Raw genomic sequence first — 26746 nt, forward strand, 5'->3', positions numbered from 1 at the left:
TGTTTGTCTACGCTTTTATTTACAACTGTGAGACAAATTAACCCGAAAATTCAAAACAATTGGCGATACAGCGTAGTCCCTTTCACACATATCTTGCAAAATTGCCATTTATTGGCTTTTTGTCTTTCACACAGAAGCCAGCAAACTGCACTGTTGCGTTACCAGTGGCGGGCGACTCAAACGCATCGGCGGAGATGCTGGCCCGGGCGGCTGCGCGAGAGCTGTAAAGCGACGGCGGTCGGCGCGCAGGAGAAGGACGTGTCGCCCGTCTAACATTTGGAGGGAGGCAGGCGCTCGTTGCCATGACGTTGCAGGTCACTCGCCAGCTCTCTCTGCTTCTGAAGCAAACCCTACGCTCACACACAAATCACCGTCACTTTTCAAGTGGTTTCACTCATTGTGTGGGTGTGGGTGTGTGCGCGTGACACCTGTCGTAGTTGCGCTAGGCCTCTGAGGATCTCCTGCTGCCGCTGTGCGCCGCCGCGTAGGGCGAGGGTGTCCCCCGGGGAGGAGGAGGCGCCAGGAGGAGGCGCCCAGCTTGAAGCTGCTGATGACAAGGAAGGACTGCCGGTAACGCACAACAATGACACTGTGTGTGTGTGATAGAAATAGACCGATGTGTTGTTTTTTTTCAGGGCGAATACCTTAAACTAATAATATTAGTCGGCAAAGAGGCTGATAAGCCACATTTGGAGCAGATCATCATTTTCAAGAAAAAGGAAAATATTGGCCTCAAAATCTTAAAAATGTTTTTTTAAATAGCTCTGTATAGTTTTGTGCAGTAAAGTCCTCCAAAATATTCAAATGTCACATATCTTTGTGTTGATTTCAAACAAAAAGTGCAGAGTGTTCCCAGGGTCAGTAGAATCTCTGATCAAATTAACTGAAATTTAAAATGAATAGCTCCTTGAAGTTAACATAGTTTTAAATTGACATACGATCGGCCATCGGAGTTTTCAAAAAGCATGATGCCGATATTCGTCAAAACACTGAATATCGGAGCCGATAATCGGCGTGTGCGCGTGAGTATACCAGTGTGTGCGTCGTCAGTCTCGGTGGGGTCCAGGTGGACGACGTCATCGGTGCGGACGTATGGGATGAACTGGAGGCAGGGCTCCGTGACAGGAGGAGAGCGCCCCCTGGAGGAGGTGGAGGACAATACTGAGTGTTCATCCAGTGGCTCGACAAAAGTACGTTCGGTGTGTTGACATCAAGCGTACGACTCACCTTTCAGCAGAAATAGTCACACGGTTCGAATCCTCCTGCAAGCAAAAAACAAAAGCGAAGAGAAGAGAAGGTGGTGTCAGTGATGTCATCGGGTCGATGTAATGGTGTCCTTATGTCAGTGCAATAGTGGCAATGTCATGTAGTATCATCAGTCTGCTTTCACGCCGGGCGGCAGAAATCCGAGATTTACTGTGGACAAGTTGGAAGTCAAACAAGGTCTTAAATAGTTCTCGATTAATTGAATAGTAAATTAGCCAGCTAAGAAGCTTTAGGACGTCACGCAGGACGGACGGGGTCGTAGGACGATCGTTTTTATGAATAAGGACGGGAGGAAGATGATGGACGGGGTTCCGTCCTTATTCATAATTTTTATGAATAAGGACGGAGGGACGAGGACGGAGGACAGACGCGGTGGCAGCGGCGCTCACTTTGTGGCTCGGAGGCCGACTCGCGTCTCCGCGCGGCTGCTGTCCGCTTGCGGGGAGGCGGTTCCTGCGCCGCAGGCCGAGGACCTCCTCCTGCCTCTTGAGCCGACTCTCCCGTCTGCTCCTTTGCAGGGCGGCCGGGTAACGCTCCGACGCGGGAACGAAGCGCCGGCTCGGCCTGCGTGGACAAAAGGAGACACAAAGGACTTCAGCGAAGGTATTTGCACATCAGTTAAAACCCACCCAGAACGTCTTTTTACGTTTCGTCACTGGAGGGGCGGCTGGACAGACGCTTCCACTGCGAAACCCTCAAAAGCTATTGGAGGGTTGCAATGAGGCAAATGGCCAGCAGGTGGTAGCGGTGCATCGTTTCAGAAAAAAAGTCACTTGTGTTTTCCTAGTACACGCTCGACTTTAAGATTAGCGCAGAAGAAGAGTTTTGATTGAGCTTCATGAATATAACTCGTTTTTCTCATATTAGGAAGAATTTAAGCCTTTCAGTCTTGACTTTCTGCAGGTGTTCCTGCAGCGTCTGTGTGTGAAAATTGGTTATTTGAAGGATTATCGCTCCCATAAGTGGATGCTAATGTCCATTAGCATGTCAATAGGATTTGACATTGACTTTAGCATTAGCACTGGTGCTGTTTTCAAAACAAAACAAATGTCTTGCATTTGAATACACGACAGGCGCGAATCTTTTTGTCGCGTTTGGTTCGACAGTCAGCTCCGAGCGGGGCGTCATCAAGCAGCTTAAGCGCGCTCGGGGAGGGCAAAATCGCACACGTGTCACGCGCACGTCAAGCAACGTGGTGCATTTAGGTTGCGTTGGCAACGTAGGATGTTAACGTGCCGTTTGCCCCATTAATCGTCTTTCTTCAATTATGTTTTTATCATTGGGAGAACCCTTTTGGTAAAAAAAAAAATGGCTGCCACGGAATGTGTCAAGCTCGTCAGGTGCTGCTTTTTTTTTTTTTTTTTGTACCTGTGCGTGTTCTACTGCAGGCTCTTCTTCTGCTTTTTTTTTTTTTTTGCGTACCTGTGCGTGTTCCACTGCGGCCTCCTCTTGTCCTTGCTCGTCTCCGCCGTGGCCCGGCCGCCTTTGGCTCCTGCGGGCACACGCGCGTTCTCCTTGCCCGCTCCGCTCTTGCAGTCGGAAGGAGTCGTCGGGCGCTCTGCTGCGGCGGAAGGGGGGGCCGCTTCTGCGCACGCGGGCACGAGTGATCAGCTGATGAATTCTCGCCGACAAAGTCATCTTCTTACCTGTCTGCACGGCCGTGTCGGTCTTCTCCTCCGCGCTCGCAGCCGGACGTGACGCTGCACACGCGCGCTCGGGTCAGTCAGCGGGGTTTGATTGACAGCTGCGCGTGGCTCGCGTGTGTGCCTTTGTTGGTGTGTGTGTGTGTGTGTGTGTGAGGCAGTCACACTGCTCGACTCACCGCACACCCCCACTGACTCCGTCCCTCCTCCTCCAGCATCAGCATCAGCCTGTTTCTTCAGTTGCTCCTCCTACACGCACACCTTTAGTTAAAAACCCTACTTTCAAACCCAACCCTACTTTCACAGCCTAATTTCAAACCGTAAGCCGAGTTTGAAACCCTAATTGGAAACCTAACCCTAATTTGAAAATCGAATTTGAAAGCCTAACCCTAGTTTGGAACCCTAACTGGAAACCTTAACCCTAGTTTGAACCCTACTTTGAAATCCTAATCCTAGTTTGAAACCCTAATTGGAAATCCTAACTCTAATTTGGAAACCTAACCCTAATTTGAAAATCTAATTTGAAATCCTAAACCTAATTTGAAAATCTAATTTGAAACCCTAACCCTAGTTTGAACCCTACTCTGAAATCCTAATCCTAGTTTGAAACCCTAATTGAAAACCCAAAGGCTACTTTGAGAATCCTCACCCTAGTTTGTAACCCTAATTTGAAAACACTAATCCTCCTTTTATCTGTACTTTGAAAAGGTTTTGAGGGTGCAATGGATGGGAGCTTTCCCAAAGTTGATGGCCCTCCCACATGCCCGTAAATACACAATCGGGGTGCCGTGCCGCGGCTGGATTTTTTTCATGTATTTTTATTTGCCGACCTTGCGACCCTCCCGATGCTTGCGGTCCTCCTGCTGGAACCTCCTGTGCAGCAGGTCCCTCTCCAGCAGGATTCTCCTCTCGTCCTCGTCCTCCTCCTCCCTCCTCCTGGCCTCTTGTTGCCGCCGCTGCCGCCGCCGCTCGTCCACCTGAGCTTGGATGTCTCTCTGCATGAAGCGCCAAGCGGCCGAGGTGAGCCGGATGGTGAGCCGGATGGTGAGCGAGATGGTGAGCGGGATGGTGAGCGGGCCGACGACGCCCGCCCGCCCGCCCGCCTACCTGCTGCCGCAGCTGCTTCTGCCTCCTCCTCTCGCGCTCCTCCATCTGGAGCGGGTCCAGCAGGGCGGTCATGCTCCGAAGGTAGCTGCAAAACACGTTTGCGCACGTCACGCTCGTCAAGATGCCTGCTTTCGATCATTCCATTCGCGGGGATATATTACACGCGCGCGCGCGCACACACACACACACTTGCAACAGGTGTCATTCATTAACGAATACATGAATAGATATCCGTGTGGTTTGACCCCTCCCACACACATTTAAGCTCATGTAACTAGTAGGGATGTGACGAATCCTCAAAAATCAATTCAAACTGATTCAAACATCCATCCATGTAAAAAAAAATAAAATAACCGAATTGATAGTGACATTTTGATCGCAAAAGGATTTGAAGGTTTGTTTAATTGGCACTAACAATACAAAACTAGTTAAACTGTCCAAATTATTAGTTCATTTCCCAGTTGTTGTTTTTTTTGTAAAGTTACAAAAATAATGCAGACCTTAAAATAAAAACCTCTTTTGGTTTTAAAATGAGTCATTCATTTTGTGAACAAAAAGGTTTTAAAGAATCGAATCGAAAACGGGAACTGAGAATTGAACACTGAATCGAATCGGGCCTTCGTGAATCGTTACATCCCTCGAAACTACTTTCGCTCTTGATGGGAACTGCTACTTCTTATGGTGAAGACATTTGCAAAAAAAAAAAAGGGCTCCAGATCAGCTCACAACTCAGAAAGCACACGTAGATGATGACTTTTATGATTGTGATTGATTCTGGACATTCACAATTTCTGACGGAATTGCGTGTGAAGGCTGAAATGCCCAATGAAGAAAATACACAACGGAAGCATGCGGAATGATCATGAGTAGGGATGTCACGGTGAATCAAAAACCAATTCACCCCGATTAATCGCTTCGATTAATCCAAAAAATCGAGTTGATTAAATTTGTCTGGGAAATGACATCTTGAAACGTTTTTTCATTCCAGATGCATAGCACATTTTGAATGCGTAGATCAAATGGCGCTTTTGTGCCAAACATGCGTTTGTGGATGGCTGCAGAATCACACTAGTGCACAGAGACAAGCCTGCTAGCAATTTTCGAATCAAAAATCGGGAACTGGAAATCGAATCGGGGCTTGAGTGAATGGTTGCATCCCTAATAGCGAGTGATTTGATCACGAGGCCTTCACACAATGAAATCAAATATGTAGCTTGACGCTGTTGAATATTTACAAACTGAGGGGTTGGTTTTTTTTGGAGTAAATGGGGGCGGGAATTGGCTGAATTGTCCCAAATTGTCACTCTCGCACGAGGGAAAACTCTTGAAAATGGCAGCCCACATAAGGTAGCAGATGCGATCTGGAGTCATTTAGCGACTCCAAGACGCCTGTTTATGTAACATGGGACCAATACTGCGTGCGTGCTACATGATACGCATTGGTGCTCCATCATCCGTGTTTTTCAGCCCTTTGTTGCCAATTTGCACTTGTGAGTAGATTTTCTCTCTTGCCGGCACAAGTTGCTTTGGACGGTACCTGCTGCTGGTGGCGTATGTGCCGCCGCCGCCGCCGCCGGTGTCCACGCTGGCTCGGCCCGCGCTCTCCGCTCCACAGCTGCTGGAGGCGTCCCGCGTCAGGGACAAGCTGGACGAAGCCTCCCGGTCGCCGGGGGGCGCTATTGGCGGGGCCGCGGGTGGGGCGGCAGTCACCGCGGGAGCTTTGCGCCGCAGCGAGTCAAAGTGTGCGGCCCACAGCTCGTGATCTTCCTTCTGCGCACACACGCAAGAGATCGTCGCAACTAAGCTACTGTCAAGGTGATTCTTCGCAGAGGAGAAAGAATCTATTTGTGTTATATTGCCCGTCTACGTGTCGCCGCACAAATATCCGTTGCTCACGGTGTTACGACGACCTCAACATTGATGCTACGCTGTTTTATGGTACATTGTGCGTTAGCATGAAGCTAGCAGGTTTTAGGTTCCCTTTTGGTGTAAACTTCGCATGGGTGTGCTGTCGGGCTGTGCAATTAATCGAAATTCAATTACAATCAGGATTGTTACACTCCACGATTGCAAAATTGGCATCGTAAAAAACGATTATTCATTTTGCAATTTTTTTTAATTTAGTTCATAAAGACTCATTTTAAACATTTTATTTGGTCCAAAAGGAAGTTACATAATTATAGTGTTTCAAAGAAATGTATTTGCCTTTATTTTTTACATTTAAACATTTTCTTGTTTTGTACCTAAAAATGTTTGAGTAATCGTGATTTCGTGATTACCAAAATGATCGTGATGAGTATTTTTTTTTTCATAATTGAGCAGCCCAACTATGTTATTTTATGTTTGTTTTATTTAATAAATGATCGTTTGAATAATCGTGATTTCAATTATGACCAAAACGATGGTGATTAGTATTTTTTTTTCAATAATCGAGCAGCCCAACTATGTTGTTTTATGTTTGTTTTATTTAATAAATGATCGTTTGAACAATCGTGATTTCAATTATGACCAAAACGATGGTGATTAGTATTTTTTTTTTCAATAATCGAGCAGCCCAACTATGTTGTTTTGTTTGTTTTGTTTAATAAATGATCGTTTGAATAATCGTGATTTCAATTATGACCAAAACGATGGTGATGAGTACTTTTTTCATCATCGAGCAGCCCAACTGTATTGTTTTTTTTTTTGGTTTGTTTGCTGTGTGTGTGTGTGTGTGTTGTGTTTCTGTGCCACCTGATTGAGCAGCATCTTCTCTCGCTTCCTGCGCTGGCTGGTCTCCTCCCTCTGTCGGTGGAGATCCTCCAGCCACAGCTTCCTCTGCGCCTCTCTTCTCTCCCACGCCAAAGCCTCCTCCATGGGAGTCACCGCCTACACACACACACACACACACACACACACACACACACACACACCAATCATTCATGTTTTTATTTCAGACGGCAAATGCGACGAAAAAAAAAATTGAGGTGAGGAGGTGATATTTTAGTTTTGTTTACCCCGAGCCTGAGGCTGGACCTGATGGCCGCCGGCTGCTCTCTGCGGCAGCCCGTCGGCTGACCTGAACGCACACTTGCTGCTTCCTCCTCTGCCTACGTCAACGCAATCAAGGCGGGAAACGTTGGATGCAAGCAGACCGGGGGCGGCCCTGCTATTTCCCTGAGGAACTCAAGATTCAAACCAAAAGGTAGTGGGACGCGCTGACTCAGCGAATGAGAGGTGCGACTCAAATTTAGAGTTTGCGTGTCCCTTTGTGGGATATTTTTGGACATTAGTATTTTTTTTTTTTTTTTTTTTCCCCAGATTGGTGTGAAGAGCTTGGCCTACCTGTCGTCTGAGTGACGTTGAACAACGTTGCTGCTGCTGCTGCTGCTGCTGCTTCAGGGCCACCTGCTGGTCTGCAACGCGCATTCACAGCAAGGGGAGTACATTGTGTGTGCGTTTGTGTTGGACTGTGTGTCACATGGAAAAGATAAATCATTCAAAGTCAATGTAGCAAATAGAGAAGGAAACGTACTGAGTTGCTGCCTCCACTGCGCCTTCTTGGCCTCCACGGATGCTGTGGCGTCGACGTGGCGCTGCTCCAGCCAGCCCAACAGGCCGCCGCCACACCTACGCCGCCGACATCGTTAGCGCCGTTAGCATCATTTTTGCCGCCTTAGCCCCATCGCAAGCATGTCCCGTTTGTACTTTTTTGTCTTTTGGCGAACGCAGTCGTTGCGTGAGGCCCAGCCCTGAACGCAAATACCAAAACTATGCAAGTCAACTGACGCCGTCTAACCCCCCCCCCCCCCACAAAAGATTTTCAATTGTCTATAGGTCTATGGCGGCAAAGCACTCCTTTTGCCAAGACGGAGCTCCTCAACTCACTTCAACAAGAGTTGGTGACACTGCACGGCAGTTATCTATTGATTGGCGTAACATGAACTCCTTCCCATGGTAAAAAAGTGAGAAGGAAGACAGAAAGACGTTACCTGTTGTCTTTCAGTGGGGTGATTTCACTTGTTGCTGTTGTTTTATCACATCCTACTCTGTCCTCCTCCATCTCTCCTCCTCCGACGACGACGACTTCTTCCTCTACCGCGTGACGTAGTGAAAGTGAATTTCGCGAGCAACAAAATGGCTCCTCCAAGTGTCATCAATGTGATTTTTTATTTTTTTCGGTCACCGGCGTCATGGCTCACCGCGCTGCTGACCGGACACTCCGGAGGCCTGCACGTCGCTCAAACACGCCGCCGCGTCCGTCGGCCCTTCGTCGCCGAGCGAGTCCTTCGGTCTGGACTTTGCATCCGACGCCTCAGCCCATCTTTCGGACGGTGCGGGTGCGCCTTTGGCTGAGGCGGCGCTGCTTTTCCGGCACTCGGACTTCACCTGGATGCATGTCACTTGTTGCTAGGCAGAACTCGTCGTCAAATACAAATAGATTTCAAGGCAGAGGGCTAGGGCTAAGTGCACGCTAAAGCATTGCCTGTGAAGGTCTCCCTCTCTCTCTCTCTTGTGATGTCACTTGTCGCTAGGCGGAACGTTGAAAAGCTGGACTCACCTTGGGTGCGGCTTCAGTACGACGCCGGCGTGTTTCGGAGGCCGTCTGACTGCCTCGCACTCTGTCCGCCGACCTGCCGGACCCAAAGGAGGCTCCGCTCTCTGCCGCCGGTGTATTGGCACCTCTGGTAGCCGCCGGGCGCCGCCCCGCCGGACGCGGTGCCCGCACATCCGCCGCACGGGACGGCTGCCCCGAGTTCAGAACGTAAGTTGGGCGAGGCCTGAGGGAATTCTGCACAAAAAAAGATTGCACATCAAGCCATTCCTATTGCCTTTCCAATACATCCTTGTCAAGCACCAACAAAGGGTGACAAGTTTGACTTAAAGTGGATGACTTATTTTTACACTTGACAGTTGTTTAAAAGTTAAGTGGCTCTGCGTTCCATCGTTGGCGGTTCCACTGTGTTTAAAAATCTGACAATCACAACATATAGCTATGCTCATAACACCAGGCTCCTTAGTGTCTGTGAGATGTATAAATATATATGATCACCTAGCGACCTTTCTCTTTCTCATTTCTTTACTGTAGGTTTTTTGTTCTAACACTACAGAAGGTTAAAAAAATATATATGATAAGCTTTGTTCAGCCGTCCTTGCAGCTCAGTACAAAATGGTTCAAGCGACAAGTGATCAAATGCTATGGGGGTCCCGACCTTGACAAGATTCCTCTCGACACCTGTGGTGGACAAAAGAAGAAAATGTTAAAGTTGGTCCAAAAGAAAATAGAGGATTGGGGAGAATGCGCTTGCTTACCGTGGTTGAGCACAATTAACTTGGGTTTTCCATTTTGAAGTTCAAAGAGCAGCCCGTCTCTGTTCACAAAGATACAGTATTAGCAAATATCGCTTTTTGCCATAAATGATTTTGTTATGAGGCAGTAATAAATTCCCTGTGCGCATTCCACCGCGACATGCATTTAACGCGATAGCCGAGCAAGCTAATCTCAAAATAGACTTACCCGAGATACATGGCAACATACGATGATCACGACAAAAGTTATTTGATGACAAAAAAAAATAATAGGGGGGTGTTCCGTTAACATGAACAAATAAAATAGTAATAGATGTTTGCTTTCGCCTTCAAGTTGCTTTTGGCCGTGCTTCCTGGTTGCTGACAACGACCAGAACCGTGCTTGCTGATTGGCTGATTTGCTCATCGTCGTTTAAATAAACAGCCAATCACGCATATTTGCGTCGGGAGGTTTAGCCGTTAATGCGAGGTTGCCTTTGAGGAAAACTCGGAATTTTGTCAAATCCAATACGTTTGATGGAATAACCGCATGTCCTCGGCAAAATAAAAAGTATAAAACGAGGCTGCTCCAGTAGCCATACCCGATATATTTTTGTTTTTAAAATAAAGATGTATTAATTAAATGGACAACACTTCCGTCTAAAGTGGGTGAAAAAAAAAATCCCGTGCATATGCTGGCTTTTATAACACGGTCCGTGAAGGTATCCGTTGATATGTAAAACACCCCAAGGAGAACTAGAAATGCGAAACGATCGCGAACCAATTTAAAATAAAACGTACATGTGTACATTAAAACGCGTATTCTACACAATTACATGTAATGGACAAAGAATCATGACTTAATGGGTGAATAGAAGCCGCCGAGAGAGCGTTTCGACATGTCACTACCAAAACGAGCAGTAGGTGGCGCCAAATCCCCACACGAATGCATAACAAGTGTAAAAAGCCAAACAAGTCTGCGTTAGCTTGGCTGTCATGACGTTAGCCTGATGCTGGATGTTTTTCAACCCAGCCGCATCGCTCTCGGAGCTTGAGCGAGGCAACATCCGGCTGACACGTCTTCCCCAGTCCGCCGAGCACCTTCGCCGCTCACGGTTGTCGGGTGAGTTGAATGTTGCTGTCGCTGCTGTCGCTGCTGTCGGCTCGACCGGCGGAGGCGAACGTTAACCGTTTAACGGTTTGACGTGAGCGTTGTGCCTCCTCCGGTTGAGCGGTTAGCCACCTAGCCTGGCGTTAGCACGGCGCGGGCTCCGTTGAAAGCAAGTCAACCCAAACCGAAATAACGTCACCCCGTCGGATGTGCAGAGTTGAGTCATCACCGCGCGGATTAGAAGGAGTGAACGCCAATTACCTTTATTTTATTTTTTTTTAAACAATGTGATTTGATTTTAAATAACGGAACACATCCGACACGGCTAGCTGGCTAATTAACCAGCTAAGCTAGTACGTTGCCAGGCTAAGGTCAACAAGCTTGGCCGGTCTTGACAGAGAACTTAATGTAACACGCTAACCCGAGGAAAGTGTCGTCTGGTGGACGTGGACATTTGGGGTTTTGTGTCCAAAGAGAAGTTTGGGAAGCAAAACGGGGACATTGTAAGGTGAGGATGTTGAAAACTTTGCAGGGGACAGCACGGCGGAACACAAGTGCATCAACACTCCACCATCGATTTTTGTGAGTGTTGGGACACAAATAGAGAGAAAAAACAACAGTTTTTGCAATTTGACCAGATTTCTCACAAATTAGTGTTTGTTAATAATGTGGGGCCTGATAGGAATGCTCACTTCAATCTGAGACAAAGCAACAACAATTTTGGAAATCCAAATTCCAAAAGAGAGGAAAAAAAGCCCTTTTGGGTATTGCTTTTGTGTGATGTTTCTTATTCAAAAATACCACAGTATAGCTTCTTTATTTCTCAATTTAAATCCTCAACCCTTTCGTTTGGCAATTACTTGGGGAATCACTTCTCCGATTGACTGACAAATGTCAGTTAAAATGATCCATCCATAAACTCGTTCAGGCCAAAATTCAGAGTGCAACATTGATATGGAGCATAATTCGTGTGAAAAGCAAGAGTAGAATAACTCATTTACAGAATTCATCAGTTTTGCAATTTTATTTGTGATGGTAAGGTGTTTGAAGTGCTCATTTCATGTTTATTTTTCTCTATTCTCTATTATTTTTGAATGTATTTTTTGCTTTGAGTTTTGATTGAAAACCCAAGATGCGGACCTTTCAGGACAAGATAAAACACATCAGGAACAGGAACTAATTGAGTAGCAAAATAATCGTCAGCTATCCATTAATCGTCTCGAGTCGTCCTCTGCTTTCCTTTCAGCCTCTGAATGTAAATATTCACTGATGTCTGTAGTCCTCCATTAAAGCAGACCGACTATCTTTGCGTTGAATCAAAAGACATTTGCAAACATCAGCTTTTACTTGGCAACGCAGCGATCAACATTTGTTGCCTTTTTTCTGACATGTTAAAGAGCAAAGCAGTAACTGAATCATCATCAGTTTATTTGTGTATATTATGCACTGTCAATTGGAGCTGGCTTGTTTTTTTTTTTTTAAATAAGGGATGGACATTTAAAAAACTTCTGTCAAATTCAGATTAATTGAACTCATTCAGTAGCAGGCATTTTCAGACCCTCTTTCCCCCTAATGTTTGGAAAAAAAAAATATATATATATATAAAAATACATTGCAATTTTTTATTTGTGAAAAACAGGGGGGCTGGAATGCGATAATGGCATTTCAAGTGGGAATTTGAAAGATGAGAATTGTATCTGCTGTAGTGTACTGTGTGATTGCCCAAATTCTCCGTTTGTTGAAAACAAACCATTTCGAGGAGCACATGGAGAGGAGCGAGCGCGTCCCTAATGAAGTGTCCGGCCCGGCGAGCGTGCGACCGGGCTAACCTTGTCAAATAAACAAGATTGCAACGGAGATTGCTCGTCTGTTTTCGCAGCTGTGAGCGGGCGCCAGCGGGGGTCCGCCCCGTTGCCACGTTCAATATTTCGTCCGCATTTCAGCCGGCGTCAAGGGATCAAGTGCAATTTCTTTGCCTGCTCACGTTGTGTGAAAGGAAGTTCTTCAAATCTGAATATTTTTAGAATTGATTATTGCACCACTTATACCATCGGTTAAGTTGATCGAGAAATCGTTTGGTTTTAATGAACCAGATTAGGGTTTATGAAGTGATTATTGTTGTTTGTTTGGTATTGAGTACTTTTCAAACAAAACTAAATGGTCAATAGTGAGGCTACTTCCGGGCCAATTACGCGTTATTCAGACGACAGCTGCAAATAACGATGACCTCTCTTACCGGTTAAACTGACTTATTGCATAAACTGATTATAAATCAGGAACTGCTTCGGTCCAAACATGGCTCCCACCCTTCGAAACAATTGTAACCCTTAATACATGTAACTTTTCAAATTCAAAGCATGACAGAAATCAGAGAATACTTTTGAGAGGCGGAAATTGTAGGATTTGGGCAATTGGAAAGTAAACAGTGGCCGCAAACGATTAATCGGTCGTCAAAATAGTTGTGGATTTATTTGACAATCGATGATTTGTCAAATAAGTGAATTGTCTGTACTTGTTCAGGAAATGGGTAGCCAGGTAGCCAGCCTTCCAAGAAACGATGAGTCATCACAATTTGGATGTCATATTTTTTTTCCTTCCTGACACCTTCAAGACGTTTTTTTTTTTTTTTCCCCTGCTGCGTCCGGTGGCAGGCCCGTTCCAGACGCGGACTGCGCATCGTCGCCGCCTCGGTTCGGGTCACTCGAAGGAAGGCGTCCTTCATGTTCATGTTCGCTCTGGATGTTTTCAAAGACGACAGGATATTATCCAGAGGCCGCAGTGACGAACGAGAGCTGAGGCCAGCCAGGAAGTCCCCCCCAAGCCAAATGTCCCCCCCCCCCCCCGCCCCTCCCATTCTCTCTCATTTAATGCTTTCACATAATTAGAACGGGAACACGACTGGCACTTCTCAGATGAATGTCTCGTTATGAGAGCTTTTCCGTCCGCGTACGTAGCGCAATCGGTGAGAATCGAGCCGCCGTCCGAAACGTAACAACAAGAAAAGTTTTTGTATGGCAGATAAACAACTTTTTGTCTTGTCAACTTTATGCCAAGAATATTACAATTTGACAAATGAGGATTTTTTTTTTTTTTTTTTTTTTTTTTTACATCACCTTTCGTGTTTACTCGTCATGAGACTTTTCCGATTCCAATTAATTGACAACATTATCCTAGTCGTTGCAATTTATCTTGTCACTTTTCCGACTTTATTTGCGGTAAATGACACCTCTCTGTGCTTTCTGGCCTCTCTTGAGTAAGCTTGTCAAATTCCGAGCTTCATTGGCCTAATTCCAACTCGATTCTTTCATGTCTGTCTTTGCGCTTCGTCGTTAATCGTTGCTTGGCGCGCTCGTCACTCGTTCCTTCGTTTCACGTGCACATCCTGAACGGCCGATCAGCTGCGCCCCCCGCCCCCTTTCCCCCCACCTCAATGACATGCAAATTGCGGTTGCCATGGTGACCCCCGTTTTGTGGCGAGATGACAGACGGCTGTTTTGACTGACCTGAAGTGTCTCTGCGACAATGTTACTGATTGCACCGCGTGTGAGCAGCTGTTGTGGTGTCTCAGGGGATGTGTGGAACAGCTGTTTATATATATATATATATATATATATATATATATATATATATATATATATATTTTTTTTTTGTGTCCCTCGGGGGGGGGGGTTCATGAGAACAAGGCTGAGCTGCTCTTGTCCACCGCGCCAGCCGTCGCCCGGGCAGCTTCTGTCCAAACGTCCGACTCGATGATGTTCCCATCGAGCTTGATAACGCGCCGCCGTCGCCCTCAGCAATCACGCGAGACGTGACCGTGATGACGAATGTCGCATCCCTGAAGCCGATTTGGGCTTGCTTTTGTTCAATTCCAATTTCTTGAGGCAAATGGTTCAAATTGAAGCATTTTGTTGAGTGAAAAACATGGCAACACTCATAAATATGTCATTGCTCTGCCATTTTTTCCAATTTCAAACAATATTAATTCCATTTTTTCCTTTTGTTACAATTGCCAGATGGGATTAACTCTCACTCACCACAGTTGCATATCGTATGTTTAAACAACATGAAGTAAATAGAAATCAATTATTTTTGTATAAATTATTATGATATACCAGTAATAGCAATAATACCTAGTGTAATAATAGTATCATAATTTATTTTTTCAATTGTCCAATAATGAATTAAATTGTAAAGTAAAATTATGGAACTTTATGTATTTTTATTTTGTTTGTAGCCAATTTTTTAAAAAAGCATGATGAAAATATCAACCAAATGTTTATAATGAATGTATAAAAATGTCCAATAATGAAATCATTTGTGAAACTAATTTTGTGACCTTTTTATGGATTGTATATTAATTTCATTATAAGACAACTTAAAAAAGTGAAGCATTGCTCATGTGATGAGAATCTTGATAATGATTTATTGTATTGTGTAATAGTAGTATTTTTTTTTTTTTATTATTGTCTAAAATGGGTCTCTAATCTGAACGGATCAATCTAATTGGTTGCATTTGCAGTTCAACCAATCACGTCATGGATCCTGACAGGCATCAATTTTCCCGGCGCTTTGCAGTGTGCCGCAGCCTCATTAAAGAAATGCAAAAGTCAATCAATAATAAAAAAAGAAAAGTAAATTGATGTTTGAATAGAATCGGAAGCCAGGCTGGCTGATCAATAGCCAATCAGCGTCTTTCCTTTGCCAACTAGATGCAAGCGCGCACGTCCTGACCGATGAGGCGGGGCGAGAGGAGAGAACGCCTCGGCCGACGTGACTCCGCCGCACCTGCGAGCGGCGCGGCGCGGCGCGCCGCCCATGTAAGTCCGGCTGACAGCTTCCGGGCGCCGCCTCAAAGCAATCGCACCGATTGATCGCTCCCGTTCCGTGTCGTTCAGTCGGATAATTGCGCAAGCGCGTTGAGGGAGGTTGCCGGGCGCCGAAAAGTTGAGACGCAGTCCAATCGCCGTGACAGGTGGAGCTGAAGAAATTCCATTTTCCTTCAAGTCGGGGTTCTGAATTCGACTTTCAAACCGGGGTTAAGGCTTCAAATGATGCTTTCAAGCCTGCATTGGGGGTTTTAAGACACATTAAGATTACAAGTCAGGGTTACGGTCTCAAGCTAAGGTTGTAAAACGGAGTTAGGTGTCCAAGCTGGGGTTAGGGTTTCAAATCAAGGTTAGGGCTTTCAAGCCATGGTAAACTTTGAAGGCAAAGTTTAGAGGTTTCAAGCAAGTGGTAAGGTTTCAAAAGCTCTGTTGGGGTTTTAAACAAGAGCGAGGGTTTCAAGTACAGGCTTGGGTGTTTAAAAGTAGGGTTTCAATTCAGGATTAAGGTTTTTGCTTAGGTTCAAATTCAATTGCTGTTGTTGCAATTTCAAGTCAGGGTTAGGGTTGTAAATTAGGATTTCAAGTTTGGGTTCGCGTTTTTCACAAGGGTTAGGCTTTCAAATGAGGTTTCCAGACAGGGTTAGGGTCTCAAATCACGGTCAGGGCTTCAAGTAAGTGCTGGCCTTTCAGATTAGGGTTTCAAGACGGACGCTGTCGGCAACGTTCACTTCCTGTTCAACTTTGACACGCGAGCCTGAGGCGGCAAACAAGCGGAAGGCCAATAAATTGCGGCGGCGGCGGCGGCGCCTAATCGGCTCCGTGTCGGCTTACTGGAGTCCCGAATAGACACTTAAGCGGGCGCGCGCCAAAGCTGATTGGCTGCCGCCTTGCTCCGTTCACATCACGCACACACCGGCGGAGAAGAGGTTGAGCAAGCGCAAAGGGCGTCCCGACCACGCCAGCCGCCGTTGGGCTCGCGACTCTCCGTCAGGTCTTCCAATCGCCTTTCAAGGCCTGCTTGGGTTTTTTTTTTCTTGGCTTGCTTGCTGTCGTTTGTGAATCAGCACCCAAGTGGCTGGCTCCAACTTCAACAAGGACAACAAAAGCGGCCTTTTCCTGTCATTAGTGGCAGTAAAACCGAACTCATTGAATGACTCGCCGTCTTTTTCCACGCTCATCAGCACATTTGGGCAAAAGTGCGCATTGGCGTGCGTTGATTTTTTTCAACTTCAATTCAACTCACCAGTCGCATTTATTTTAAGATATTTTTGAATGAAGTTGCTAGAGTGCTCAGAAAAGTTGCTTGATATATTGCTTCATTGAGATGTTCCAGAAACGGTGCCCCCCCCCCCCCTCGCCCCCCACTGACAATCCGCCTACAATTGACACACACTTTGTAAATGCTTTGATTTTATTTTTGAAGCCCCCAAAATCTTGAAAAATGCTCTTTAACCTCCAATAACATTTCTTCACAAAAGAAGCTTCGCGCTGTTCATTGTCAATCCGAGTTGAATTTTACTGTTTAAAAAAGACATAAAACAAAGAGAATGACAGTGTTTTGAAATGGTCTTTTGCTAAAGTCTGCCTAGCTTCGCGTCTTGACCAGAAGGTGCAGCAGGAAATTGAAGCAAAACTTGTGGCACAAGCTCATTTTCACAGTACAATATTTTAGCGTGCGGTTTGACTTAAATGTGTCTTTTTTTTTTGTTTTGTTTGTTTTTCTTGGTTTCTTTTTCCGTTTGCGCAAAACCGAACCCAAGTTAGCGCGCTTTCCTTTGCGGGCAGGAAGCGCCGCTGACCCCCGCGCAGTCCTGAGCGGGGCCACCTGTGCCGAGCGGGCGGCGGAGCGGATCGGCGGACTCGCCAGGTGGTTTTTCGGTCTGGCGCCGCCTCCCCCCGGGGCCGGCGTGCGCTCCCAGCAGCCCGTGGTGCCCTGCGCCCCGCCCTCGCCGTCACTGCCCGCCAGAGTCCATGTGCCGGGTAAGCCCGGCGCCCGCTCCCAAGTCTTGTTCTGCGGCCGCCTCCTCAAAAAGCCCGTCCGTCCGCAGGAGGAGGCGCGGTTCGTCCGCCAGGAGCCATGTGCCTCCCGCACACCAACAGCATGGACGGCAAGCTGCAGGGGGCGGGGCCAGGGGGCGGCACACCACTTCGAGCCCGAGGAGGAGGCGTTCCGCTGGAGCCTTTTATGCACCAGGTGAGGGGGTGGGGGGGGGCAGAAAGAGTTTGCTTCCAGAGGGCAACTTCATCTGTTGGCCTTGCCAATAGAAAAAAATACATACATAAATACATTTTAAAAAAGTCCGACAGCGATGCAGTGGCTTTGTGGAATACAAAGAACACCCGTTGGCTGTGGGGGAGACATTTCAGACCCACCCACTGTAAGATACAATATGGTAACCTTTTATTAGTCCCACAGTGAGGAGGTTAAAATCCCCCAAAAAGTGTTTGCTAGGTTGACCCCCCCCCACTCAACATTTTGAAGACACAGAGTCAAAAGTCGTATAAAAGACAGTTTGTAGATATTTGTATCACTCAGTATACAAATTCACATTAGTCAAAATACATGATTTGGACACGTTTGTCTCAACCAGAAACGTCAAGCGGAGCGCTTGCGTGCCTTTTTCACTTGACGCGTTATTCAAAAACAGAACATGAGTTCCAATGGAACGCCACGGACGTTTCAACACAAAAGGTGCAGCAACACACTTAGACAATTTAGCAATTGCCACATGCATACGTTCTCGATCCTCTGCAAAAAAAAAAAAACGACAGCTGGCCGAGTGGCTTTGTTGTGCAACTCCTCTTTGTTTGTGTCTGTACTAGACTGCTCCCCAGTGGCCAAGGCGTGCACAATCCTGGAAAATTGCCAGGGAAAGACTGAAATGTTGCTGGCGTCTGATTTTTTTGGAAAAACTGAAATGTTGCTGGCGTCTGATTTCCCCCCCCCCCCCCCATGGGGGTGTGTGTGCGCGTTTTTAGGTGGGGGGTCACACCAGCATGATGCGCTACGACGACCACACGGTGTGCAAGCCTCTGATCAGCAGGGAGCAGCGCTTCTATGAATCTCTGCCTCCCGAGATGAAGGAGTTCACCCCCGAGTACAAAGGTAGACGCCCGCCCGCCCGCCCGACGCACACCCTCGCTGATGACTTTTTGTTTTTCAGACACGGCAACCAACCATTTGTCGTTAATGATCCAATTGGCTTTTCTTTAAACTAACATTTGTAGCCGTCGGACAAAAAGAAGTTTTCTACTTTGACTGCAAGTCAATCTGTGACAATGGCGGACAGACAGCAACAGGAAGGTCTTTGCTAAGCCATACCGCCATCTAGTGGACTTTTGCTTATTTGCTGGAAGTGGCGCGTGGAGTCAAAGTTCTTCCTGGCGGTGAACGCAGCTCAGCACTTTTGGCATCGTTAAAAATGCTTACAAAAAAAAGAAGCTTCGAGCTTTTTCAATGCAGACAATGACGCATGTAGTCGACCAAATAGCTTTGCCTTCAAGTCCGCCCACTTGATTTAAAAAAAAATGTGAATGCATCAAATCGCTCCACTTAAAAAATTGTTCTTTTTTTTTTTTAAATGTCAAGCTACATCTCAAAACATCTTTTATTGGAGAGATGCATTTATGAAGGAAATGACACATTTGCAGTAACCAACCGCATGGAAGGAACAGAGCCACTTTAAAACAAAACTCTTCTTGAATCAATTCGTCTTCGTGGCAATGTTTTAACTGAGTCGCAATCAATTAATCAGGATGCACAATCTGGCCGTGCAATTCATCGAAATCCAATTACGATTATTACACTTCACTATTACAAAATCGGCGTAATTGTAAAAAATGATATACGAAGCTACATGTTTGTTTGCACAAGGAAATCATACTTAGTTGTACAATTGCACTTTTAAAAACGTTTTTTTTTTACAATTTTAATAACTAATTTTATTAATTTCCTCTGGTCGAAAAGGAGCATACTCACATTTGTCTTTATATTTTTTTGCGTTGAAACATTTTCTTGTTTTGTACCAAAAAATAAATAATTATTACCAAAATAATCATGATTATTTTTTTCATACTGGAACAACCCTAATGCACAAGCTGTTTAAGTCTTTCCATTCTGTTCAATTCTGTTCTTACTTTGTTTTTATAAAGTGCAATATTATGGAGTGCTGTTTTTCCTTTAAAAAAAAAAAAAAAAAAAAAGCAAAACAATTTGTAGTGTGGCGGCAATAAATAAATGGCATTTGCGTTCATGTCATTATGTCACGTGGAATCGTTCTCCAAAAAGTGTCCGCTTGTCCTGGCGGCGTAAGAAGGGGCTCCCACAGCAGCGCCTAGCTTACGGCACGGTGGTCCCGCGGGTGCCATGACAACAGCGGGCCTTCAAGTGTCTATATTTAGCCGCTTGAAGACGTCTGACAAAATAGCAGCAGACAGGCCGGCGCTTCCACCGCATCGTTGCGCGTCCTTTCACCTTTGCTTGCGGATGCTGATCGAGTCCAGCGCGCCGGCGCAGACACGAGCAGCTACAGTTCGCCATTTCGTCAAATTAGCTCCAATGGTCCAATTTGTTTCATTTTAGTGAGCAATTCTTTAAAAAAAAAAAAAATAAAATCAAGCTCTACAGTGCCGCTCACAGGTGAATTACACTAATTACAACAACCACGTAGCTTTGCCTCGGTCGAGTCTGTTGATCGTAATGCCGGCCAACCACCGTTGACGGACTCACAAATGCGTGGCGGCGGGAAAAAACCCTCCAAATCGTGGAAAGTTGAACGCAGTGGTGGAGCAACACTTGTAGACTGATAATCGAACAGCCCTCACAGGCGTGCGTTCTTCATCCTCTGCAAAGAGTCGCTCATTTACTGCAGCTTACTGAGGCGTGACCATGTTTCTTGATGTGTGGATTTGTGTTATACCGCCCTCAGGTGGCCAAGATGTCCTCACCGGAACAAGCCGCACCATGCGCTTTGAATTGAAGCGAGAAATCGGCCAAGCGCCGTTGAACTTCATGATGTCATTGCGGCGCGTTTTTTCGAAATGACGAGAAAAAGTTTTGTTTTGCCCGCCAGGCGTGGTGCTGGTGTGCTTCGAGGGCGACTCTGACGGCTACATCAACCTGGTGGCGTACCCGTACGGCGAGAGCCACAACGCCGAGGCGGGGGCCGGCGAGCACGAGGAGCGCGAGCCGGCCGAGCGCGAGCAGCCGCGGCGCAAGCACTCGCGCCGCAGCCTCCGCCGCTCGTCCTCGTCCTCCGAGCGCCGCGAGGCGCCGCGCGACGCCGATCCCGCTGACAGGTACGCACGAAGTGGGGAATGTGGATGATTACAGTTGTAGCTGCCTTTGGGCAATGTTCGGGGGGGAAAAAAAAAAAAAATCCCCTTCGGCTTTTGCTTCCCTCGTGACGTTTGTGAATGACAAGTTGTTGATTGGCTGTCTCTTGTCACGTGACAGCAAACGCACTCAAACGCCTCGTTATGGGCACAGCGGGCAGCTGCGCGTTTGCAACAGTATTGCCTTTTCGGAGTTGGAAATACACAAAAAAAGATACTACAAGTACGGAATAGTCCTACCCTCACAGTAAAAAATGTTACTCAAGTTGATTAGTCTTTTATTATATATGTACATCGCCTTTGTGTCGTCTTGCTAACACTCGCGTATTCAAATGTGAAAAAGGTAAACGGTTGAGAGCATGTCTTCAAAGTCAATGAACTCCTTCGCTGCCAGACCTTTTTCCACCCTCTTTTCGGGCAGTGTTTGAAAAAAATGTGAAATCGGTTGCTGGGATCGAATGGCCGTGCTGTGAAAAGACAACGAAACACGTCGATGGCAGCGAATGAGTTCAAGTCATCCGAGCGAACGGGTTGTTTTGCCGACATTGTCCGCAAGCGAAGTGCGGCCGATGCGTCTTTTGAAAGTCACGCGCCCCGCTTTGCACTCGATCCACGTCAGCAACCCGGCCGAGCTGAAGAGTCCGCGCTTGGAGCCCAAGATCCACCTGGACCGGCCCTTCCAGATGCTGGACTGGAACAGCGACCTGAGCTCGGAGAAGATCGGCCACAACCCCTGGAGCCTCCGCTGCCACAAGCAGCAGCTCAGCCGCATGCGCTCCGAGTCCAAAGACCGCAAGCTCTTCAGTATCCTCCTCCGCAAATCTTGTTTCCGCTGACAATCGGGCGGGGGCGGGAGGGGGGGCGAGCGGGGGCGTCGCCGCTCCCCGGGAAACCGGAGCACTTTTGGGCTCGTTTCGGAAGAAACTCGTCCTATAAGCGGATGGACTTTGATTTTCTTGTGAGGATTTTTTGTTGTTGTTGTTGTCGTTTCGACGCGGGGGCGGAGCCGAGCTGCCAATTTTGTCGTGAGCACTTTGGCTCGAGCAGCATTTTAGAGTCAAAGTAATGATATCCCATTCGTTTGGTGGCAGACCCACCAAAACGTCTCGCGACGCCATGCCTGAAGAGTCTGCCATTTTGGTTTCGAGCCGTCATTTAGGCCCTCTTGAAATGGTTTCCAGACCCACAAAAATGTCACGGCTCACCCGACAACGAGTGCGCCGTTTTGGTTGACCCGCAGTTGGGCAATTTCGGTGGGTCTCTGAGTAAGAAGCTTCTCTGAATCATTTTGTTCAACTGCCACCAAAATTGAAGCCAACGCTGGATCGGCACGTTGTTTTCTCACCTGATGCCCGTGTGACGCAACAATGCTGAGCAGGCGCGGGATGTGAATGTGGGCGGGCGGGACTTGGCGAAACGGAGGCGGGGTTATGGGCTCGCTTTTTGATCTCCAGCTTCAAAGAGCTTGCCGTTGCTCTCGGCCGACGCGCGACACGTGGCTCCAAAAAGACGGACGGCAGCAAGACGCTCGAGGCACGAATGACATCAAATGAGCGCGCGCTTTGTTTTCAGCCCTTTTCCGTCGTAGCTCCTTAACGGCGGCGTCCCACCCAGAGTTCCTGTTGCTGGAGAACGTGGTCCACCACTTCTCGTACCCGTGCATCCTGGACCTGAAGATGGGCACCCGGCAGCACGGCGACGACGCCTCCGAGGAGAAGGCGGCCAGGCAGATGAAGAAGTGCGAGCAGAGCACCTCGGCGACGCTGGGGGTGCGCCTGTGCGGCATGCAGGTAAGACGCGCGTCCCTTGCGTCAACTCACCTTTCCCGCCCAGTTGTCATTGCCAGACATTTCTTGTTTTGTTTTTTCTTTTAAGCAAATATCACTGAACAACTTTTTTTTTTTTTTTTTTTCTCCCCCCCCCGGCAGGTGTACCAGCTGAACACGGGCCACTACCTCTGCAGGAACAAGTACTACGGGCGCGGGCTGTCCGCCGAGGGCTTCGGCCAGGCCCTGCAGCAGTACATGCACAATGGGCGGGGCCTGAGGCGGGACCTCTTTGAGCCCGTCCTCCGCAAGCTGCGCAGCCTCAAGGCGGTGCTGGAGCGCCAGGCGTCCTACCGCTTCTACTCGTCCTCGCTGCTCATCATCTACGAGGGCGAGGTGAGTGCCCGAGCGCCGCGGGAGCGTTGACCTTTGTCGGCCAAATGTCGATTATCGTTTCGGCGGATGAATCACGCGCGCCCTTTGTTGCGTTGACTCGCAGAAGCCCGAAGCCGCCGCGGCGGGTTTCAACTCCGGCCAGCTGCTCAGCTCGGCCGGCGACGCCCCCCACGCCGGGGACCCTCCGTCCCATCCGGACTCGTCTACCTGCCCTGCGCCCGCCTTCACCCCCCTCCCGTCGCCCCCCTCGGCCCCTTCGCCCCAGCAGCAGCAGCAGCAGCAGCGCCCCCCCTTGGTGGACGTTCGCATGATCGACTTTGCCCACTCCACCTTCAAAGGTTTCCGCGGCGACACGGCCGTCCACGACGGCCCCGACCGAGGTTACGTGCTGGGCCTGGAGAGCCTGATCCGGATCCTGGAGGATCTGCGGGCCGAAAGCCACCAGTGAACGCTCCAGTGTAAATACGCAAGTTCAAGTATTCCCTCACACATTCCCTCCCTTTGCAGTGTCGCCACGGCGACGCCCGCTCTCCAGCAAAAGAGCCCGGAGGCGGGACACAAACTGTTGAGGCTCAACGCACATTCATAGACGCTCGAGCCTGTAAAAGCAGACCCAAGCGATTCTGTTCTGTATTAAAAAAAACAACAACAACAAAAAAAAACAACCTCGGTTGGGAATTTTCCGCTTTTGGGGAAAGCATCGGAGGCGCCCGTGGAAAAGGGAATGTCGGAAAGAGAAGTTTCACACCCGACTCGCTCGCGGCCGAGGTCCCGCTTGGCCAATTTCTGCGCACGCCGACGTCGTGGATCTCCGATGCGACACTTTTGTGGCGCGTCAGCGTGAAAGGACACAACATTTTTCTGCATGTTTTGCTAAAAAAAACCAAACAAAAACAAAAACGGTACCAGCCTGGCAATTTTCCGCCTTCAGGGTTAGTAGCAAATCTGCGTAAACGGGAAGGAAGTGTCAAGTTTAACAAGCGACATATTTTCCCGAGAGGCCCTGTTTTGCTTTTGAGTGCGGATACATTCGGGATGGTCGGTTGTTGGCTCGGCCGTTTCTGCGTGAAAAAGGCGACTCGGCAATTTCCTGTCGTTCACCGTCGTACCAGAGGCAAAAGGGCAGCTATGTGGGAGCGACTAGCAGAAACGCCACAACGGGCCTGTCAAATGTGACTCTAATCATCTGATTACGGGTCACCGTTTCATGCCGTCACGTTCATCCCACTTTGGAATTTTGAAGGGCGGCCATTTTGTTGGCACCTTTTTCTCGCCGACCCACTCGGATGGGCCAAGCGGACACAGAATATGGCGACCCGCAAATGTTCCGTCTTTCGGGGTTGTACCAAAGGTAGAGCTGCCAATTCGTGTACTTCGCGTCACGACAATATCTCACCTTGGCTGAGTTCTGTGTGAAAGCCGCACGCAGATACGGTGTTGAATATTTTCTTGCCACCTCGAAACATTGCGGAGGCATCTTTTCAAGCAATAGACTTTTTTTTTGTGTGTGTGTGTGTTTTTGTCTCCTTGCTTTTCCCCCAGCAGGGAAGGAGGGCAACGTCGCCCCCTGTGGACAACAATGCGCAGGTGCACCGACCTCATGGGCAGTTTCTGTGCTTTGAGCGCAATTTCACCTCTGAATAATGTCACTAGTTTGTCTCCTTGAGAAACATTATGCTCACAATTCTTCCTCCGGTCCCCTTTTCCATCTCGCATGGACGAAAGTGCACTAGTGTCGTGTTCCCTTCTGCCGGATGTCATTTCATTGACAGTGCAGCGATTGACCTTTGCCATTTGCTCCTTTTGCAAGCCTCTTTAAAATGCCACCCAAATATGTCACGTTATCGTTAGCCGCTCTTGTCTGACGTTTCGGTTGTCTCGGTCACGTTAGCCCCCCGCTTGAAACGACGCACTTCCTGGTCTCGTGACATCACCACGTACTGGTCTGCGGGACCAATCAGATGTGAGCGTTTGAGGCCGTACAAGCACTTGGTGGTCGGCAAAAAGAGAGAGAGAGACGGGTAATGTTTTATTTTTGGGGGGTTTAATGAGGTGATAATTTATTTTTTTATTGTACCTTTTACCTGCCCGGGTAAATGTCTTTTATGTGTCTCTCCCAGAGTGTAAAAAAAAAAATATATATATATATATATATAAATGCTCACAGAGTGACATTTCAGGGGAATATAAAGCAGTATTACTTTTGTTAGTAATCGTCTGACACTCCAGCCAAACGCTGACTGTGTGAGTGTTTTGTAGTCTCGCATCTCCTTTTTCACGCAGGGGTGGGCAACCTGTGGTCCGCCGCAGCATTTGATGCACTTGTAAAAAAGAAATTTAAAAAAAAAAAAAAAAAAAGCAAAGTACATATGTGTATTTTAGCCCTCAGAGGACCTTTTGAAAGGAACAAGGTTCCCCACCCCTGCTTTCAGGCATCGCATGCACACAGTCCGACATGATAGACCCCCCCTTCACCACCGCCCCCCCCCCCCCCCCCCAACTTTACTCACACAAACGTTATGAGTCATGACTATTACTTGCATTTATTTTCTACAGCCGTCACAATCCCAAACTGTTTGGTAGAACAGTGACAGTGAGATTAAAACGTTCCAGATGGTTTTGGTGTTGCTTTTTTTTTTTTTTTGAGAGTAAAAAGACATGTTTGTGTCAAGATGTCAATTGTGCATCATATATGACATATTGCGGGGCGGGGGGGGGGGGTTCTTCCCCAATGAGTCAGTTTGAGGAAAAAAACGTTTGCGTCATTAGTGCATCATATGGAAATATTGACAACAAACTAGCAGCAATGGAAAGCTTTCATCCTGGCATTTCACGTAAGGTCTCACTCGATGTGTTTTGTTGCAAATTGTTGTTGAGCCCCACTACGGCTCAAATTTGACACCAAAAGCCTTTTTCCCTTCTCTCATCAGGGTATACTGTATTGACAACATATTTTATAGTTCTGCAAAGCTCTTAAGAACCTTTAAAGTACAACTGTTGATGCAAAATAATTATAACTGTTTTACCTGTCAAATTTGGCACCAAAATACGTGGTAATGTGGAGCCCCCATTAGACCTTTCATTTGAGCTATCATTCTCCACTTTATTGCAAATACTTTTTTTTTGACCTGCTACCAGTCAGATTTGCCACAAACAAAACTTTTGGGGGGTCAGTAATGGCACTTTGACAAAATATAGAAGTATAGATCTTGAAAACCCCGACTATGATTTTCCATTTTGAGTTGTCACTTTCTGTAGCCGTAAATTGTTTTTTCACCTGTTTGCTCAACAGATTTGACGCAAAAACGGTTTTTTGCCATTATGTTACGGTATCAGGACATATTGGCCAAATAGTTAGAGATCTGGAAAGCCCCCACTATGACCTTTCATTTGAGATATCACTCGCTGTGCTGATATTTGACCTGGTTACTAGTCAAAACTAGACGCAAAAACAGATTTGTGCTCATTACTTGATCGCATGAGGGGGGTTATTGACAAAATATCTGGAAAGGCCTTTAACTCATTCACTGCCAGATATTTTCAGACCCTCTTTTACCTTAGCGTTTGAAAAAAAAAAAAAAAAAAAAAAACAAAGTTTAAGTTCCTGGGATTGAATGTCTGGACTGCGAAAAGACTAATAAATTCGTCAATGGCAGAGAATGAGTGAAATCGACACGTGACTCAATGTGGTTTAGTGCAAATGGATGAATCACGCGTGTTCATTGTTGATTGTTGAGTTGGCCGTGCAGGTCGTACTCGCGATACAGGACGTAGTCCTTGAGTGGCGGCGGCAGTGGCAGGAAGCTCATGAAGACGGGCGAGCGCAGGCGCAGGCGGCCCAGGCAGCTGCGGATGCGCAGGCGGCACAAATGCTGCAGGCGGCGAGCGTTCTCTGAGGGAGGAGCACACGCTTGACCACTTTGGTAGGTACACCTGTGCACTCTTACCACACCCAATATGCACAAAGATGACCAGTTAAAGAAAAAAAAAAAATCACCCCATGCTTCCAGAAAATTAGCCATCCTGCAT

General features: G+C 47.3%; 3 protein-coding genes across 11 annotated transcripts in view; 1 reads left to right on the forward strand and 2 right to left on the reverse strand.

The window, feature by feature from the left end:
* ccdc66 (coiled-coil domain containing 66) lies at positions 1-10080 on the reverse strand. Of its 2 annotated transcripts, none has more exons than XM_086041385.1 (21): positions 9514-10080; positions 9309-9367; positions 9209-9231; positions 8557-8787; positions 8198-8384; positions 7988-8090; positions 7531-7625; positions 7341-7411; positions 7013-7105; positions 6750-6884; positions 5554-5786; positions 4017-4101; positions 3740-3904; positions 3089-3158; positions 2913-2966; positions 2689-2851; positions 1656-1830; positions 1228-1262; positions 1033-1139; positions 429-544; positions 1-350 (listed from the first exon to the last, which is right to left on the reverse strand). In XM_086041385.1, exons 1-21 carry the CDS (start codon positions 9522-9524, stop codon positions 270-272), a joined length of 2292 nt encoding a protein of 763 aa, XP_085897511.1. In that variant the 5' UTR covers positions 9525-10080; the 3' UTR covers positions 1-269. The 2 variants fall into 2 exon arrangements, with proteins under 2 accessions (XP_085897511.1, XP_085897510.1); XM_086041384.1 differs by having other exon boundaries at positions 429-547; positions 9514-10079.
* ip6k1 (inositol hexakisphosphate kinase 1) lies at positions 7023-25334 on the forward strand. 4 transcript variants are annotated; one of them, XM_086041394.1, is made up of 11 exons: positions 7023-7232; positions 7317-8760; positions 15105-15212; positions 17007-17201; positions 17270-17415; positions 18201-18327; positions 20294-20519; positions 21175-21359; positions 22170-22345; positions 22484-22717; positions 22821-25334. In XM_086041394.1, exons 5-11 carry the CDS (start codon positions 17299-17301, stop codon positions 23163-23165), a joined length of 1410 nt encoding a protein of 469 aa, XP_085897520.1. In that variant the 5' UTR covers positions 7023-7232; positions 7317-8760; positions 15105-15212; positions 17007-17201; positions 17270-17298; the 3' UTR covers positions 23166-25334. The 4 variants fall into 4 exon arrangements, with proteins under 4 accessions (XP_085897520.1, XP_085897521.1, XP_085897517.1 ...); XM_086041395.1 differs by having other exon boundaries at positions 7023-7200; XM_086041393.1 differs by lacking the exons at positions 7023-7232; positions 7317-8760 and adding an exon at positions 10243-10407.
* Positions 25204-26746, reverse strand: part of asb14a (ankyrin repeat and SOCS box containing 14a) — a 6841-nt gene continuing 5298 nt past the window's right edge. For 4 of the 5 annotated variants that reach the window (XM_086041389.1, XM_086041388.1, XM_086041390.1 and 1 more), the window contains one exon: positions 25204-26609. In XM_086041389.1, the coding sequence (XP_085897515.1) occupies positions 26437-26609 (173 nt within the window). In that variant the 3' untranslated portion in view covers positions 25204-26436. Of the gene's footprint in view, positions 26660-26746 lie in introns of all 5 variants that reach the window. The other variant, XM_086041387.1, reaches the window with a different exon arrangement.

Source organism: Filicampus tigris, chromosome 9, assembly GCF_054856515.1.
Source record: "Filicampus tigris isolate MCC_2025a chromosome 9, RoL_Ftig_1.0, whole genome shotgun sequence".
In the NCBI taxonomy this organism is placed as follows: Eukaryota; Metazoa; Chordata; class Actinopteri; order Syngnathiformes; family Syngnathidae; genus Filicampus; species Filicampus tigris.